This window comes from Caenorhabditis elegans, chromosome II (assembly GCF_000002985.6).
Source record: "Caenorhabditis elegans chromosome II".
Lineage (NCBI taxonomy): Eukaryota > Metazoa > Nematoda > Chromadorea > Rhabditida > Rhabditidae > Caenorhabditis > Caenorhabditis elegans.
In genome coordinates, this window is record NC_003280.10 from 8,686,629 (window position 1) to 8,703,838 (window position 17,210).

A 17,210-nucleotide genomic window follows, 5' to 3' on the forward strand; every position below is an offset into this window, starting at 1 on the left:
CCATTTTTCTCAAACATGAAACGCGGTGAGAAAAACCAAAAGAAACACGGAGATAAATGTTTCGATAAGATGAAAATTCACCGCCAAAACTTCAGGTTCCAGTGCCATTCAATCCAAAGATTTCAATCTAAAATATTGTCTCCCACAGCCACCTGCAAAAATATTTTTCCACGTAGTTCTCCTCAAATCTTTTAACCAATGGCAATTTGAATTTATAAGATAAATCCATAATCCTTTGGCTTATCCAGTGTTCCATGTTACATACTCGATTCACCTTTTCCTACTTTTTTATAGAATAAAATAAGTTTCTTCAGCTTTATTGCCAGTTTACCACAAGTTTTTTTTTTCAAATAAAGCGGATTCGTTAGATTTGTTCCACCGTTCTTGGTTTCTAACAAAATACCATCTCTTCTTTCCCTCAATTCAACCGGTTCAATTGTTCCCGACAACTTTTGGCTTTTACTGCATCTATTTTTTTACTCTTACTTCCATAGTTTTACTGCGTAAGAACGTTGTTATTGTTTGGAATACCGAAACCAAAGGTTGTATATATAATTAAATGTTACAGTCTTCGAATCAATACATTTATTACCACTTTTATTGTATTTGCATCCGATTTTTTGAAGATAATAAGACGAACTGTAACAAAAATAGTCTTAGAGATATCACTTGGATGATTTTTGTTCTAATCTATTTCACTTTTTGTTAATAAGAATGCAACAGAAAAGTTTGGAAACACTTTGATCGGTATCACGATGCTTCTATACCTTAAATATTCTAGAACTTTTCGTTATAAGATGTCTCCCAGATTAACTAAATATTAAAACTTCCTGAATAAATATAAAAATCTAATTCCTTGGTGTTATCCTTTTTGACACATTGCCATCTAACAGACGCCCTTATTTCCCCGCGCACAAGAGGTTTATGTTGTGGTTGGTCAAAGTGATGGAACTGTGAGATTTAGTGAATAGTCTTCCTTTTGTTGGATAGGCAAGAAGAGACGAAGGACAAGTGTTGCTAACGGAGTATTCGAAACTGCCGTATTTTTAATGTTATGTTGGTGTTGAAATGAGAATATGCCCAATTTTATAAGATTTTTGATCAGCTTTTGCACGGAAAATTCTTTGACTTCAGAAAGACGAAGACACTTGAGTTTTATTCATTTTTTGATGAATAGCTTAAGATAATCACGTAGTTGCTTGAGACTTCCGTTACGTCTGTGATTTGTTCCCAACTCTGTTATTGCCTAGAGACCAAGTTTGTAAAACTATGTTTTCTGGTTTTTGCAATTTTTAATAGAATTGTTTGTAATTTAGTTTTGTTTCTATAGTATCGGAGCTTGAATAGGCACTTTGTTTCAATGCGCCGGTTTTGCCACGATTTCAGTTATGGTGGTCACTAAAACTGTTAAATTTAACACAAAATTTCATTAGAAGCGGAAATGAAAATTTATGAAGTTAGACCATCACAACTGCACAAAAAAGGGCAAAACTCACCTTCGAAAATTGCAACAATTTTCTCGTTTTTGCATACGCACGATAATTTTCCACACTACAAAAAAGATAAATTGGTTTGCACAAAATTCCAAACTGATATTAAACGGATAACTTTTTTGGAATCCCTTTATGTAAAAAGATTTTTCAAAGAATTTCAGATTATTATATGACGATGTGAATCCCCATTTCCATGTTATCATCTTGTTATCACATTGAATCTGAAAACCAATAAAATTTGTATATCCCCTCTATAAATTAATGAACACCTTCTGCAGAATATGTATACAAACTGCTTGTTATCCCATGGTCACACATAATAAAAACGAATATTTTCCACTTGACTGATAAGCGCCTCCTCTTTTTCGCTCTTCCTTTCACTATTTATCCCATCTTTTATCCATATATAGATGAACTTGTAAATAGAGAACTAGTTCAGTTGGAAAGAACACATAGATCATCGTTTTATTATAAAAATGCTGGAACCAACTTTTTCGTTCTTTATTAGTTAGTTTCATAAATTTCATTCCCTTGCAATCTCTTGTTTCTAAGATTTCACTAAACTTCCGGTTCTATTGGATTTTTTTTGAACATTTCCACTCGAGACCAATCCTCTACAAATATTTATTTTAGAGAAATTCATATAAGGATTGAGAAAACGCTTGGTTTACTAGATTCTCTATATATTGAAAAATGAATTGTCTTGGGGTAAAAGATGAAAGCATGCCTATTTCTATTTCAAACCCCGATGGCTCCAAGAGCTGACTCGGAATTAAGATTTCAGTTTCGCAACTCTTGTTCACAGTGCATCACCCAGCTTGTCCGAACCGGTCGATCTCATTTTTTGTCCATTTTCTCCCCTTTTGAAAACGTTTCGGCCAATCCCACACACCTCCTCATTTGAATTGCCTCAATTCTCTTTCTTCATCTGCTTCTTCTTCTTTTAGTTCTTCATCTCACTTTTTTCGAACGTATCTCTCTTATTTTAGCCACACTAATGATGACCGTAAAACATACCGTTTCCGGGCTTAAGTACTACTAATTACTTGTACTTTTTACGTCTATACTGAATAGGGAACCGATTACGCTGTAAAAAGGATATTTTCTTGCGGAAAGGTTTCTAGAGACTGCTTCATATGAAGCTTCATTGTTGCAACCAGTTTTTGAATTTAAGAAATTCAGTTTCGCATAAAAAAAACATACTTTCAATTCTCACGTGAAAATTTTTATTTGCAATAAAAAAATTGAAGCACTGAGCAAATTACCAAAAAATTTTACGTGAGAATTAAAATTATGTTCTTTTTGTTTAATTTTTAGGTCATTTCAGAGAAGAAATCACTTAAAATGAATATGAAATTCGTAAATAGCGTGTTCTCAGCTTTCTAAAAATATTTTTTTCGTCCCAAAAATCACAATTTCATTTTTTGGTCATTTTCCGAAAGGCAAAGGTCCAGTTTCATTTTTCGGAGCGAAGGACGATTTTGGAGATGGACAGTGTTTTTTGAAAGATTTTTAGGACATTGTAGAAACCTCAAAAAAGTGATCATTTTTCAAAATTTCAAGTCGATACGTTTGATATGAAGAGTTTTATGAGCGAAATTGGATTTTTTTGAAAAACGGTCTGTAACTTGGCTGAACATGAAAATATCCAAAAACTTAAAACTGGTAAAATGTGGAGAAATATTTCTTATTCACTATTCAACAAAATTTATCTTCTGAAATTCAATGAAAGTTGAGTTATAAAGGTACAACAAAAGAGTTATAAAATTTTTTAGTGAATTTCGGTAAAATGGATTTGACTCCGTGTAACTCTACAAAAGTTGGTGTATTGAAATAAAAACTATTGAGTTAAAAAGAAAAAATATGTTTAATCATTTTGTTAGTGGACATTTGTTTTCCAGACATGTATTTTTCGAGATACGCGAGTTTGAAAATACTCAGTTTAGCGATTTTATGAGGTTATTTGGTCCGCTGAGCATGATGTTTATCAATGGTGGGCGGCAATTGCCGTTCTGAAATTGTTTTGGCAGAACGGCAATTTCCGGTTTACCGGAAATTTTCATTCTTGCCAAGAAGCCGGTTTGCCGCTTCACGTATTCTTTAGATATTTTTATACCGATTAAAATTGAAATTCTGGAATTTTGGTAATTGTCGTTTTCCGGCAAAATGCCGGTGTACCGCTTTTTGTCGGAAAAAACATTTTCCGGCCCACACCTAAAGTGCTTTAGAGTCTCATTTCTTTTCCTATACTTTCATTTTTTCAAAGTCCCAATCCAGGTGTACATCACGCTCAGCGAACCAAATAACCGCCTAAACTCGCTAAACTGAGTATCTTCAAACTGGCGCATCTCAAAAAATATACGTCTGGGGAAACAAATGTGGAACTAACAAAATGATTAGAAATACATTTGAAAAAGTTTAGAGCCATAGCCCTCGGTTCAGATATGTTTGAAACTAAAGCCTAGTGGAAGCCCAACCGGGTCTGACATCCAGATTCAAATTATGTCTTATAGTTTCAACAACTCTCATTATAGATCGTTATGGATCATTATGATCACAAGTTTTTCGATCATCTAATTTAGAAACATTGAAAACTACAGTATTCCTACAAAAATGACCATAAGGTTCACATTCCATGTACCACTCATTACTGGTTTCTCCATCTTCTTTTCAACCGTTTTTTGTCTATTTTTATTTCGTTTTCTATACCTGTCATATGGTGTTTTCTAACTAGTTATTCTCCTGTTTTTATCTCACTTTTTCTTGGGAGTTGCCCAGAGAACAAAAAGATGAAGAAGGGTTTCCGGTGGAAACACTTTTTTCGGAAAACTCCTTTTTTTGATTGAAGGAGTGAAATATTACAAGTGTAACCTACACTTAAAGATGAACAACGCCTTCTTTTTGATACGTACTTATACAAAATTCATTTTTTTACAGTTTCATATTTGTGTGGATATCTGAAATATTTTCAAAAAATATGGTAACTATGAAAACTACAGTCTATTTAGCATTCGTACCATTTTTTGGTTTTATGAAAAATAAACTTTATTATTTACACTGTTTACTACATCTTGCAGTCAATTTTAATTTGGAAATATCAATTAAGCTACAGTACCCTAATTAGTCTAATCTGACACTATCATTGATGTTTCAATTAAGGCGAGATATCAGAGTCTCGCTGTTATTTTTATTTTGCAAATCGAAATGCTTTAGATTAATGAAAATCAGTTCAAACATCCGTTACCTGAAGCTAAAACGTTTTCTTCTACTCCACTTCACTCAAGCACTTCAATTTTCGTTTTCTTTGGTTAATCCAATATTGTTGATATATTCGTTAAGGATTCTCATTATAAACACGCAATTCTCCACAGTATGATGCATCGCAAGTTTTCATTTTCCGCCGACATTTCTCTCTCACTCTTTAGCTGTTTTCATTCATTTTCCCTAATTTGGTTGCGTAATCCGAGTACAAGTTTTACCCCATAAACTGCCCGTACTTTCCGTCTCATTAGTCTCTTTCTGTTTGAGAAATGAAAAGTGGCGATGGTGGTGGCCATTTGTGTGCTACGCCCACGCACAAGTGTTCTTTTTCGTTTCATTTAAGTTTCACACCTTTCAGGTTCACAATTTCTTTCCCAGATTGACTCAAGCTATTAAAGGACTAGACGGTTGAATTTTTGAAGCACATGTACATTGCTCTAGCCTAATGTACTCCTAGGATGCATCCAATAAATATTCTAATCTTCGTTAATCAGACAATTCTACTAGTCTCGTTTTCTAATAAATGATTTTCAGTTCAGATGCCTTCCTCTGTTTTCCTTCTACTGATGGCGATCATCATACAATATGCTGAATCTGGCGTACTTTTCACGAATCCCCAAGCTCGTTTCCCACCACTAGACTATCTTCCAGATGACCTCACAATGCCACCATGCGGAGTACCTAAACCAACTAAACGTATTTTGATTTATGACTGACAAATGGAAAAAAATGTTTTTCAGCATTCTACACTACATTTAATATTGGCAGCTCGTATAATGTTTCATGGATTACACCTGCAGCTTCTAATGTAAGTACGCAGAAAGTTAATGAAAATTTTGGCTAAATTGCAACCTATAAGGCAGGCGTAATTTTTCTTGAAGGTAAGAATTTTAATGCCTACGTGAAAGCTTTAAGAAAACTGAAAAGTTTTTGCACGCATGTAAATCCCTTCAGTCTATCTACAAGTTGTCAATTTCTCATAGATGTCCAATTTACAGAGTACCTACCGTATTCGATTAATAGACTCTGATGGACTAACAGTAGAGCAATTGCCGGGAGTCATCACCGAAGATGAAACATCACAGTTAATAAAACTTCGATCTCCATGTGAACAATGCATGCTGCTCATTGAGCAAGTCATGCACAATGGTAAAGTATTTCGTTCTTGTGCAGATGTCAATGTTATTCGAGCTAATGGTAAGCACTTTTCATTTATTTTAACACGAGTCCACGGAGTTACAGTCAAAGAAATGGATCAATGTAATCAACGTGGAAGTATCATGAATTCGACGTGTCAATGTGAAAGTGGATTCACCGGGAACCAGTGTCAATACTATGCGCATTGCGATACAAACGATGACTGCTTGAATGGCGGAATTTGTGTAGAACAAGCTAATTCCTTAATCGAGAAAAGATGCTTCTGCTCCTATGGGTTCTTCGGTCAGCGTTGTGATCAGAGTGAGCTCTTTTTATTCTTATCTAAAAAGGTTACACTTTGTGAAGTAGTTTTCAATATAATAACCACATGGTGTACAGTGAAGTGGTTGTTGACCAAATTAAAATTACAGAATTCAATTCTCAAAACGATCATTGTTTTGCGTATGATGAACCAATCGCTGCTGATCTTCCACTATATGGAATGTTCAATCCGAGATGCTATCAACGACATGATCTTTCTGCCAATGATCGTATTTATTCACGACGTGTCGATAATGAAGTTGAGGTTATTATGGATTTCGATACAAAAAATTGGTTATCAATTGGATGGAGGCCAACTGAATTGAGCACATCTTGCCGATTATTCCCGATTCTTGAGGATACACGTGGAAGATCCAATGAAATGGATGAAATTGCACGAAGAGAGTTTGTAGCCAAACCTGTAATGCCAAAAAATAATGGATTCAGTAAGATTTTAGAATTAAGTTTGATTTTATAATGTGTGTGTTTCAGCTGAGCTTGGTCTTAAATCCTCCTTACACCCAATGGATTGTGTTGATGTTATAATGGCTTCAGTTAGGAACGACAGACTTTTTATTTCCGACTTCTATTCTCGTGATCGTTCAACTCCTCTTGAAGATTATTGGTATGACGGTGAAATGAGTTTATCAGCTGCTTATGGAACACAACAAGATGGTAGATCAATTGTTATGTTCAGGAGAGAGCTTAGAGGTACGTTAAACTTATACGACGTAGCTAATTCATATTTCAGAATTTGAACCAACCGATCATCCATTGGGACCAAATGAAATCCTGATTGTCTGGTCAAAAGGGGATAGTCAAATGGGTTCCAACTTCCAGGGAATCAACAGAGGGGTCGAGAAACTCAAATTGGCAGAAGTTGTCAATGTCACATTTGAGCAACCGTCACAGCCAACCAATGAGCTTGCTTTTGGAGTTAAAAACGTGGTTCATGGTGAGTTGACGTTATAGGTTGAAAATCAATCAAAAAAATTAACAGATCGCCTGGAACCCATGACAGTATCTACTTCAACAACTCGTCAGAGTCCATCAACAATCAATCATGTACCTGAAATGACAATTAGAAATACTATAGCTCCAACAACAACCACCTCTACCGAATCTGAAAACTCATCAGCTACTCTGCAAGTTTTGTTATCATTATCGATGATCCTCGTTATTTTCTATTAAGTTTTCACTTCGATATCCCATTCCACTATTATTACCGGTATCTAAACTAGCTAATTATTTAATTATACTTGTAAATAATCAACTTCTAGCCTTCAATGCCTAGTGTTCGAGAATTAATCATAATCTAAATAAATTTTTTTAAATAAATAAAAATCTAATTTATGGTTTGCAACTGGCGATGGAAGTTGTTGTTTCTTGTGTTTGATTAGATCCACTACTCGTTCTGTCATCATTATCACCGAACTGTTCATGTGCACATTGCATCGTGCCGTCAAGGACTTCATGATTCAAGACGGCTTATGCAGTGTGAGTAGCAATATTGAATTTAAAAGATACACATTTTTTGTTCAGATGAAAGGAACGGGTCTCTATGGCTCAAATTTCCGTGACGAGAATTTCGAGAAGAATATTTTATTAATTACAATACATAATCGTAAAAAAACATAATATTTTTGAATGAATTAACTTTTAACAATTGAAGAAAAATTTAGATGATAGCCGAAAAAATCAATTTCTAATAGTAAGAACAATGCCATTGTAGGAAAATACAATAGCTTACTTCAGGCACCACGGGAGTCTCTGGCTTCATAATCGTGCATAACGTAATTGTTAATTTCATCGGTTTCGTCCCGAGTGGCTTCTGTGACACGTATAGCACATGACCATAATTTGTGAAAGTCCTTGAAATTCGGAAGACCGGGCAAATGACCATTGCCTCTTTTGACAGATCCTTCACAATCGAGTGACAAGGAATTGCTAGAAGCTCCGTCAATGATTCAAGCCAAAAAGAGAGATTCGGCTCCGTGATGGACGTCGCCATTTTGGCCTTGTTGATAGCCGTCTGAAAACCATGAATATATGACAAAATATGAATTTTGAGAAAAAAAAAGTAAAATATAATAAACTGTTAATTTCATTTGAGGTTTTATTTAGAGGTCAGAAAGAAATGAATCCAGGATCTAAGCAGAAATCTTCGGAATCAAGCTCAAACTTACTCTTCAATTTTTCTTTGGTGAATGGGCCAATCTCAGTGGTGGGCTCGTCGGCTTCACTGCTGATCCACGCCTTCATAGTTTTGCATGGCACTTTCAATAAGTCATTGAAGCGACTTCCGAAAGTTGCTGTGTCGAGTGCTAACTTTTCGACCATTTTCAGGATAGAAAATGTTGTTTCCTAAAATGATAATTATGAGGTATTTATATATAATAATTATGATAATCCTTACGTCACTCTTCACACCACATAAAACTATTTGATTGGAAGAGAACAGCTTGTAGGTGTGAGTTGGCTGAGATTTTCTGCTTGCCCACCAATTGAATGAGACGGTCTTGCAATTACTACAATATTTTCAGATGAATAGTCATCCAGCAAATATATAGACTGTCCACTGCAACGGAATTTGGGCTCGAGAATTGCATGTGCAATTGCATCTGACGTGCCAAAGATAGTAATTTTCATATTCCGGTCGCCTGAAAAAAAGCTGAATGCTTTACGGTAAATCCTGGCCTGTAGATATAGATATAGAATATCATAACCTAATGTTTTTTAATATGAAATTAGCAAGTATGTGTACTTCACAGGTGTTAATTTTAATTTGTGAAGGATCAAAATTTCACGAGATTATCACAATGTTCTGAGAAAAGTTTGCGACTTTAATTTGAACTAGGTAAGGTAAGTCCCGCCCATTTTTAGGTATTTGCATCTAAATCCTCGAAATTGTATAATTTTAATGGTTTAAATATTTTAATGGTCCTTGTTGTTTAATGGTCCTTGTTGTGACACAATAATACTGAAACCATATTCTGCTAGGAGTTTCCTGATCTTTGGTCGATGGGAAGGCATTTCGTACGTATTCCCTGAAAAGATAAATAATACATTATAATATAAATAAAAAATATAAAGAAAAATAATGAGAGAAAAAAATAACTTGTTTTCGTCAGTACTACTTGCTCAAAGTTGGAGCGGGTCGACTCTTTTTGACCCATGCGCACCCCTGGTCGGTAGATGGCGTCGCGACAACGTGGCAGTGGCCACCGCAAAGTTCACGTGTTTATTAATGACGTGGAGTCTTTCTTTTTAATTATCTGTCTGTTGTATTGGAAGTTTGTGCTTTAATTTGAAAAAGGTTTTCTCTAGAAGGTATAGTAAGTTGGTGATAGTAGAGAGTATGGTACTGTATAAAATCCTGTGGGATTACTGTAGGAAAACGGTAGGATTACTGTACTCTCCGGAACTGTGAAATTTTGATTTTTAAAGAGATAATGGATGGAAAGATGATGTCGAGGTACTGTATGGTACTGTAGGATTACCATAATACGAAGAAACTAATTGTAAGGAAAATGGAATGTCACTATTCGAAAAAAATTCATTTCAAAAATCGAACCAATAAATCGACACAAGTGCTGTTTACAGTATTTAGTGGTTTAAAGTATTACTGTAGTTTTCGCAACGGGATAATTTTGGCGTCAATACACATTTTCAGAGCACTGCATTTATATAATAGTTAGGTAATTGCTTAATTATACGTGTACGTCTTTCAACCCCACAGTTCGAATTATTCAGAATCTAAATAACTTTATTAAAATAAATAAAAATCCTAGTTATGGTGCCAAACATTTGCATCTGACGGTGGAAGTAGTTGTTTTTTGTGTTTTATCAGATCCGCTGCTCGTTCTGCCATCATTATCACTGGGGCGTTCAAGTTTCCACTAACAATTGATGGCATTACACTTGCGTCGACGACCTGAAATATAATGAATGCACGAAGTGTGAGAATTTCATTGATTCCTTACTTTCAAATTTTCTGTTCCGTATACTCCCATCGTTTCTGGATTAACAACTGCCATTTTATCATTTTCTGATCCCATTTTACAAGTACATGATGGATGATATGCTGATGCTGCTTTTTCTTTAACAAATCGATCAATATCAGCATCTGATTGGCAATCTGGTCCAGGAGCCAACTCCTTTCCTCTGAATTCGTCAAACGCTTTTGATGCGAAAAGTTCACGAGACACTCGGATACATTTACGGAATTCTCGCCAATCTGAATCTTCTTCCATATAGTTCGGATTGATGATTGGAGCACGGCGAGGATCCTTGGCTTGTAACATTATGTATCCTTTCGATTGAGACCGCATTGGACCAACATGGACCTGTAAATTGCAATTAAGATTGATATAAAAGTTATAATTTATTACCTGATAACCATGACAAGTTCCATTGGTTCTACCATCATCGTGTACTGTAGATGGTAAAAAGTGGAATTGAATATCAGGATGTGTAACCGTATCATCTGATCTTGCAAATCCACCAGTTTCCAAATGAGATGATGCACCTAGTCCTGTTCGATTTGTGAACCATTCGAGCCCGATTTTGATCATATTGTGTGGGAACTTCCATGAACTTTTGTTGTATAGGGTTACGGGTTGCGTTGATTCTTGTTGAACATAGATCTCAAGATGATCTTGAAGATTCTGACCAACTCCTGGAATAATTTTTTGAATCATTGTAGTTTGATAACAAAATTTGCAAATTTTAAACAATCTAGCAAGTTGTACTAGAATACGTACCAGGTAAATTTGCAACTATTGGAATTTCGTGAGACCTCAGATGATCAGCTGGCCCGACTCCACTGAGCATAAGCAATTGGGGTGTATTGATGGCTCCACCAGCCAAAATAACATCTCCTTGGCAATAAATCTTCTCTCTACTGTATGAATCGATAGAATCCGTTCCGACAAAGTTCAATTTTCGAATAAATTCGATTCCGATCGCCTTGTTCGTGTCGAATAATACCCGTGTACAAGTGATTCCAGAAGATGTGATCAAGTTCGGACGGTTTCGAATCGGATGAACATATGCTTTCGATGCGGACCAGCTGAAAAACTATTGAGAATTAGTATCAGTGATATTTCTATTTATAGGAAGAAATGGTAGATCAATTGTTATATTTTAAAAAATCCGCTGAATCCTTACCGTTCTCCATTATGAATAGTCATATCCATAGTAGATATTCCTTCCTGTTTTTCTCCATTCATATCATTTGTCCAACCTAACGGATGTTCTTTTCCAACATTTAACCAAGCTTTATGCAATGGATTTTCAGCATCTCCTTTTTTAACGTATAATGGACCATTATTTCCTCTATATGGGTCATTTGGACCGGTTGCGTCAGAATAAGTCTCTGCTTTTTTGAAGTATGGTAGACAATTTGCATAGTTCCATCCTGATGCACCTTCTTTCTCCCATCGATTATAGTCGTAGGCATGTCCTCGTACATAGCACATTGCATTCAGTGTTGAACTTCCACCCCATACTCTGGAAATGTTTCTAATAAATTGAATTAGAAAAACCTAAGTCGAAACAAACCTTCCTCTCGGCCAATAAAATACTCGATTTCCTAAATTTTTTTGAGCAGTTGTGTGATAATGCCAGTTATAAGTGTCTGAACAGAGATTATACATAAGTGCAGCTGGCATGTGTATTCTCCAATCCCATTTATGATCAACTGGTCCAGCTTCGATAAGAAGTACTCGATTCGAAGGATCTTCAGTTAGACGGTTTGCTGTAAGTTCAATTTGAATATAACATTGAAATTGAAATTTTAACTACGGTTGTCTCTTTTTCGACATGAAAATCCAATAATCAATATTCTGTCTTTTTTGAAGAAAGTTAAAAATGATGAAAAACAATTGGTTTCAATCTGAAATTACCAAAATCAAGAGAAATCTCCTACCTAAAACGCAGCCAGCACTTCCAGCTCCAACAATAATATGCGTTGGTTTATTTTCTGCAATATCCGCTGAAAATGTGCCTTCTTTCATCGAATCTCTCCAGTTTATCCATCGTTTTGAGGTCCTTTGTAGAGATCGTGCCGCATGATTTTGAAGCATATCTTCAAAATGGGAAATAAAATAACTTTTTTTCCAGTGGGTCTTTTTTTTTTTTGAAAACAGTATCTAGAACCAATAACTTGACTTTCACGTAAAACAATTCAGTAGAGAATAGGAAAATAATTTTTAAACGTTTAGAAAATTTTTAAAGTAAATAAATCACAGAAAAGGCAAGTAAAAAATGAGGAAAGCACACGAAACGAAGTAGAGGAAAAGTGAGAGAGGGGACCCTTGAATAGATTAAAAACTTCAAAAAATGTGAGGAAAAGCTATTTCAATATACTTTAAATCCTAAAACATAGTTATTAGGTTACTTCTTTGGGAAAATAAAATAAAATCTATACATCGGTGTTTGTACACAAGGAAAACCGGTTAGAAATCAAAGATAAAAGATATTTAATTTCTAGGCAGTTGATGAGAAAACGGAAATATGATTTTTTGTCGATGCTACTTCAATTGTTTTCGTGTCGACTACTTCTCCATCGAGTACTACGTGTGATCCTTCACTGATAACTTCCAGTTTCATTGACGACACTTCCACGTGCTGAAAATTTAGTTTTGAATTAATAGAAAGAAAAGGTGACACTAACTTTAACAAAGGGTAGATCCAGATGAGTCTCGTGTTCAATCGCCAAAAGATATTTAGCAATATTAACTCGTGTACCGATATCTTTCCATAGAATATACGAAAGATGAATTCGATTATCTTCTAATTTGGCACTTGGAGCGAATGGTCCATCAGCTGCGATATGGGAAAGAGTAACTGCATAGATATTCACAAAATTATCCTCGATTACGACAGTTTCTTCTAAATCAGAACTTCCAACTGCCAAAGTTTCATCTGAATCGGGCAGCGTCCAATTTTGGAATTTTGTCTCCATTGTTTCTTCTTCGGAATCTGACACGGATCCATTCGTTTTTACTTTTGAATCATCAATCTAGAAAAATGAGAAATTATTGGAAGGGTCGTTACTAATAAAAAATACTTAAAAAATATATGTTAAGAACTATTTTAAAAAATATATTTTTGAAATTGATCACCCTTTGTTGTGTAGTTTTTTCATACACACTGAAAACGTTGGACGATGGATGGAATCCTTTTGGTTTGTATGGACGATACGTAAGGCGTCCTTTATAAGATCGGAGATCTGAAAATTGGAAGTTTTAGAATAATTTAAATTTTTTAAAATCTTACTGCAGCTGCGAATGAATCCCATAACAGTGAATCTGTGATGGCCAAGCGATTTTCTCCATTTCTCACTGTCAATGTCAATATCTGCCATCAAACCCCATCCAATTGACAAAAACGATGCATATGACTGATTATCTGTTTTAACTGAATACAAAGCTACGCTTTCCGCCTTTGCTGTTGGTGAGGTGGCAATTTCCAAAGCTCTTTCCATTACAGATTTCTCGTTCATTTTTGTTCCGTATTTCGACAAAACCGAACATAAAAGTCCGTTTCCGGATCCGCTGGGAACAATTCCGATTGGGAGAGTTGGGAATATCCGGAATGCATCTTCACGACAAAGAATTCCGTTGAGAGCCTGAAAATTTACAAATTTGAAATTAAAATTGCATTATTTCGGCGGAAAGGTGAATAATATAATTTTTTAAATTCAAAAACTGCCTCCAACGAATTTAAACTAATTTCGTGTTTTTTGAAAGCGTTACCTCGAAAACCAAACCATCTCCAGAAAGAATCAAAACCCCATTGAACTTTCCAAGGTCGGCTTTTGTCATGAGCACATTTCTCGCGTGATTCGGCCCGGCTGTAAAGTAAACATTAATTTGTTTTTTTTTCTAGTTTTCCTGAAACTCACTCGTAACAACGACTTCATATCGAATCAAGCTTTTATCCAACTTCGGTCCAACTGTATTCGCAAAAGTCTCCAGACTTTTTCCAGTTCCACTGTTAGGATTGATGAAAACAAGAAGATTTCCACGACATTGTTCTGTAAAATAATTTTAAAATAGAATATGGGAAGAAATTATTGAATTAATTATTTATTATGTTGCTAAAATTCTAAGAAAATCCTAACCTTCCATTATTCCAAAGTTTAAGTGGGTTCTTGTGAGATATTATAAACAAACGATTCTCGAAAATTGGCTGCGTGGTCTTTGGCATATCGATTTTTATGTAACAACAGGCGGTTTAATCGAGGGATCAATGACCAGCATTAACAAGCGGATGAAACGAGTTGAACATTTATACAATTATTTTTCAAAACAACTTTTGATTTGAATTGAAATTTGATTTGAAAATTAAAGAAAAAATAAATTAAAGGATTTTTAGCTACGGTAAAGCATCACATTTTACGACAGTGCAGCGGATCCTACGCAGAAATGCACCCGTCGTGAAACTTTTCAGGCCTAGACGCATGTATAGCTCTTTTTCAAACATGAATACTTGAAATATTTTTCAATTAAAATCACAATTTATCATGAAATTAATTACGTTATTAGAAAAATATTAAACTTTTCCAAAAAAAACTCACCCTGTGGCGGTGGTTTTCTGCTCAATATCACACTTGTGAGCTGCTCGTTTTCCTCAGCATCCGATCGGCAACAGCAGCAAATTGTCCCGCCCATGTGATGTTCGGTGCAAGTGCACTTTGATGTAGAGTCCTGCATACTCCGAATTGTCTTTAGCTTTCGTTTGATAGTTAGACTGAATATTGTTAGTAGCGAAGAGTACCATTGTGTATAATTTTCAAAAATTGTTACCACTACTATGAACATTTTGGTTAATGTAAAGGTATGAGGGGCTCAAGGAGTTGGTCATGGTTAGAGTGTGTTAGAGAAAGAGAGTGGTTAGATGAGAAATGACAGGAGTTGAACACGGCTTAACTAAGTGCGAAGTACCTGTACGAACATTTTTAGACGTACGGTTTTCTCAATTTAATATAATTTCAAATTAAGCTTGAAATCTTAAATCGCTGGCACCGTTCAGCTAACAGTTCTTGGAAGGAAATGTTTATTTTACAGAAAATCGATATGCAAAGCACATGCACTTTTTCTAACAAATTTGGGTTGGAAATTATTTAGCCTTATAAATATTCATTTTTACTATTTTTCAATGTTTTAAAGAACCAAGGATTTTTGAGCGTTAAAAACATTGTTGTAGTCTATTGCGAGTTGCTATGGTGCATAAAATAGACTTATTGAGCACTGCAACGCTACACACATTTTCGCTTATTTACACTGCAAACAACTCACAGAAAAGGTTAGTAGAAAATGAACGAGTACTGATGTGTTCAGTTTTTTGAAAAAAACAAAATTCTAAAATAGGGACACAATGTTTTATTGTCACGTGGTAAGAAATGTTTGAATGAAAACATTAAATGAACAATAGGACGTAGGTTGAATGGGGAACAATTAAGAGTGCAGGGCAATAGACAAGGAATGGGAAATGTAGGGAACCTGTGTGGATTAATTTATATTGAGGAAGGATATGAATCATGCAGTTTGGTTAAACATGTGTATTTATACTTTAACTTCATAAAACATAAAGTATCTAATTTCAATCTTCTAACTATATGCTGTGAAACTGTAATCAAAACCATTTTGTAGAAAGGAAACTATAATGGATTTCAGAGTACTTTTTTGAGATTTCAGATCTGATCAATGGGAGAGTTATTTTCCAACTAAATAATAATTGAAAAATGAATGATCAAGACAATAAAGATGGAAATTTAAAAGTAGTCAGTCAACCACATAAGTTGATAACACTATCTTGAATTGTTTCAATTCCGGGAAAAATTAAAAATTTGAGCGTTTTCCAGAGGGAAATACCTCTACAGCCAGGTGGAATACGGAAAGAGTTGCGGAAAGTGAGCAAACATCTCTCTTGAATTATCAAAGCATTGTATTGACTATTGGGAGAATAGTGCACTCTGAGATCGCTGAGTGAATGAACGGTCACTTTGATGAAAAAACAAGGAAGTATTACTAGATGTGTTCTTTTCAAAGGTAAACTGTGAAAATAAAAGTTGCGCCGTGTGCACAAACCTATATGCTTTTCAATCTATACGTTCTCAAGTCTCCCATAACTTTATGCTTTTTTGCAAGTTTTGGCCAGTTTTTCCAATTAAAATGCACTAGATGATTTTTTAAACAATATGAGTTTATTATTTTTTAAGAAAGAATTGGCTGCTTCTAATCAATGCAAAACATACAAAAAAGAGAAAAATCAAACATCACAACTCATTTATGTAGTGTACTCCCCATGACTCGCCTACCAACTTGACTGTTTGTCCAAGAAATCGACAATTTGTCAGGTTAAAAGACAATGGGTTAATGTCTGGAAAAGTGTCAGATGATCAGGAATTTGCTCTCGAGGAGTTTTCAAAACCGTAAAGCGATGTTTTCAATGTTGGAAATAGTGGTTCTAACTACAAAATTTATTTCAGTGAAATGAAATTAAATAAATATTTGACTATTATTTATTGGCTTCTCTTCTCATCCGGATTCGACGATTTTGGAACCAAATCTTCACCTGTAATGTGCTACGTCTCGGAAAATTATTGAATGATAACAACTGATTTAAAAATTTTTTATTTTTTTCCTAGATTGATCTAATCACATCTTTACAACATACAATCGGATATGTTAGACTTAACGTAGAAGTTGCTGGAGCTCAGCCTGGTGGATAAATTTCGCAAACAATTTTAATAGAGAATAGATTTCTAAAAACAATAGAAACCTGATATTCATCTAGACTCAAAATCCTTGCCAATCTTTCCCTTTCATCACATCCAACATACTGACTTTGTGCAAAATACATTTCGAGTAAATATAGTTGTTCCACTGTAAATGTGGTTCTTCTACGTGGAATTCTGGAGGTTGAAGCTTCTGGTCTAACCATCATCAGTAAGAATGTAAAGACCATTTCGTGTTTCATATTTATGCC

General features: G+C 34.9%; 5 protein-coding genes and 1 long non-coding RNA gene across 9 annotated transcripts; 2 read left to right on the forward strand and 4 right to left on the reverse strand.

The window, feature by feature from the left end:
• Positions 1-1,542: 1,542 nt before the first annotated feature.
• Positions 1,543-5,287, forward strand: linc-120. Its single transcript, NR_101727.1, has 2 exons — positions 1,543-2,323; positions 2,861-5,287. It is a non-coding gene; the product is annotated as a long non-coding RNA linc-120 (long non-coding RNA).
• On the forward strand, positions 5,282-7,567 carry C34C6.3 (EGF-like domain-containing protein). The gene is made up of 8 exons (NM_063444.5): positions 5,282-5,450; positions 5,495-5,562; positions 5,753-5,951; positions 5,997-6,212; positions 6,323-6,658; positions 6,705-6,923; positions 6,964-7,167; positions 7,213-7,567. Exons 1-8 carry the CDS (start codon positions 5,294-5,296, stop codon positions 7,401-7,403), a joined length of 1,590 nt encoding a protein of 529 aa, NP_495845.3. The 5' UTR covers positions 5,282-5,293; the 3' UTR covers positions 7,404-7,567.
• Positions 7,568-7,798: 231 nt separating this feature from the next.
• C34C6.10 (Transposase) lies at positions 7,799-9,255 on the reverse strand. Its single transcript, NM_001267249.3, has 3 exons — positions 8,629-9,255; positions 8,399-8,576; positions 7,799-8,244 (listed from the first exon to the last, which is right to left on the reverse strand). The coding sequence occupies exons 2-3, from the start codon at positions 8,550-8,552 to the stop codon at positions 8,180-8,182; spliced, it is 219 nt and encodes a 72-aa protein (NP_001254178.1). The 5' UTR covers positions 8,553-8,576; positions 8,629-9,255; the 3' UTR covers positions 7,799-8,179.
• A 707-nt stretch (positions 9,256-9,962) lies between these two features.
• chdh-1 (Glucose-methanol-choline oxidoreductase N-terminal domain-containing protein) lies at positions 9,963-12,300 on the reverse strand. The gene is made up of 7 exons (NM_063445.9): positions 12,142-12,300; positions 11,775-11,970; positions 11,382-11,723; positions 10,976-11,283; positions 10,604-10,890; positions 10,196-10,558; positions 9,963-10,146 (listed from the first exon to the last, which is right to left on the reverse strand). Exons 1-7 carry the CDS (start codon positions 12,296-12,298, stop codon positions 10,000-10,002), a joined length of 1,800 nt encoding a protein of 599 aa, NP_495846.1. The 5' UTR covers positions 12,299-12,300; the 3' UTR covers positions 9,963-9,999.
• Positions 12,301-12,383: 83 nt separating this feature from the next.
• Positions 12,384-15,041, reverse strand: sphk-1 (Sphingosine kinase 1; the record flags this gene model as incomplete). Of its 4 annotated transcripts, none has more annotated exons than NM_001026846.4 (7): positions 12,384-12,842; positions 12,889-13,236; positions 13,340-13,446; positions 13,494-13,845; positions 13,973-14,070; positions 14,122-14,253; positions 14,797-15,041. In NM_001026846.4, 7 exons carry the CDS (start codon positions 15,038-15,040, stop codon positions 12,702-12,704), a joined length of 1,422 nt encoding a protein of 473 aa, NP_001022017.1. The 4 variants fall into 4 exon arrangements, with proteins under 4 accessions (NP_001022017.1, NP_001254179.1, NP_001367075.1 ...); NM_001267250.2 differs by lacking the exon at positions 14,797-15,041 and adding an exon at positions 14,341-14,624 and having other exon boundaries at positions 12,394-12,842; NM_001381535.1 differs by having other exon boundaries at positions 12,702-12,842; positions 14,797-14,890.
• A 1,645-nt stretch (positions 15,042-16,686) lies between these two features.
• ceh-7 (Homeobox protein ceh-7) lies at positions 16,687-17,201 on the reverse strand (the record flags this gene model as incomplete). The annotated part of the gene is made up of 2 exons (NM_063447.4): positions 16,687-16,796; positions 17,004-17,201. 2 exons carry the CDS (start codon positions 17,199-17,201, stop codon positions 16,740-16,742), a joined length of 255 nt encoding a protein of 84 aa, NP_495848.1. The 3' UTR covers positions 16,687-16,739.
• Positions 17,202-17,210: the final 9 nt, after the last annotated feature.

Bases quoted from the DNA above. Each gene is read 5' to 3' on its own strand.
- C34C6.3 (NM_063444.5), top strand. From the start codon at position 5,294: ATGCCTTCCTCTGTTTTCCTTCTACTGATGGCGATCATCATACAATAT. The intron at 5,563-5,752 runs GTAAGTACGCAG...TCCAATTTACAG, and splicing joins TTACACCTGCAGCTTCTAAT to AGTACCTACCGTATTCGATT. The intron at 5,952-5,996 runs GTAAGCACTTTT...ACGGAGTTACAG, and splicing joins CAATGTTATTCGAGCTAATG to TCAAAGAAATGGATCAATGT.
- C34C6.10 (NM_001267249.3), bottom strand. From the start codon at position 8,552: ATGGTCGAAAAGTTAGCACTCGACACAGCAACTTTCGGAAGTCGCTTC. The intron at 8,245-8,398 runs GTAAGTTTGAGC...CATGGTTTTCAG, and splicing joins CACCAAAGAAAAATTGAAGA to ACGGCTATCAACAAGGCCAA.
- chdh-1 (NM_063445.9), bottom strand. From the start codon at position 12,298: ATGCTTCAAAATCATGCGGCACGATCTCTACAAAGGACCTCAAAACGA. The intron at 11,971-12,141 runs GTAGGAGATTTC...TTGAACTTACAG, and splicing joins AAGTGCTGGCTGCGTTTTAG to CAAACCGTCTAACTGAAGAT. The intron at 11,724-11,774 runs GTTTGTTTCGAC...AAACATTTCCAG, and splicing joins TTTTATTGGCCGAGAGGAAG to AGTATGGGGTGGAAGTTCAA.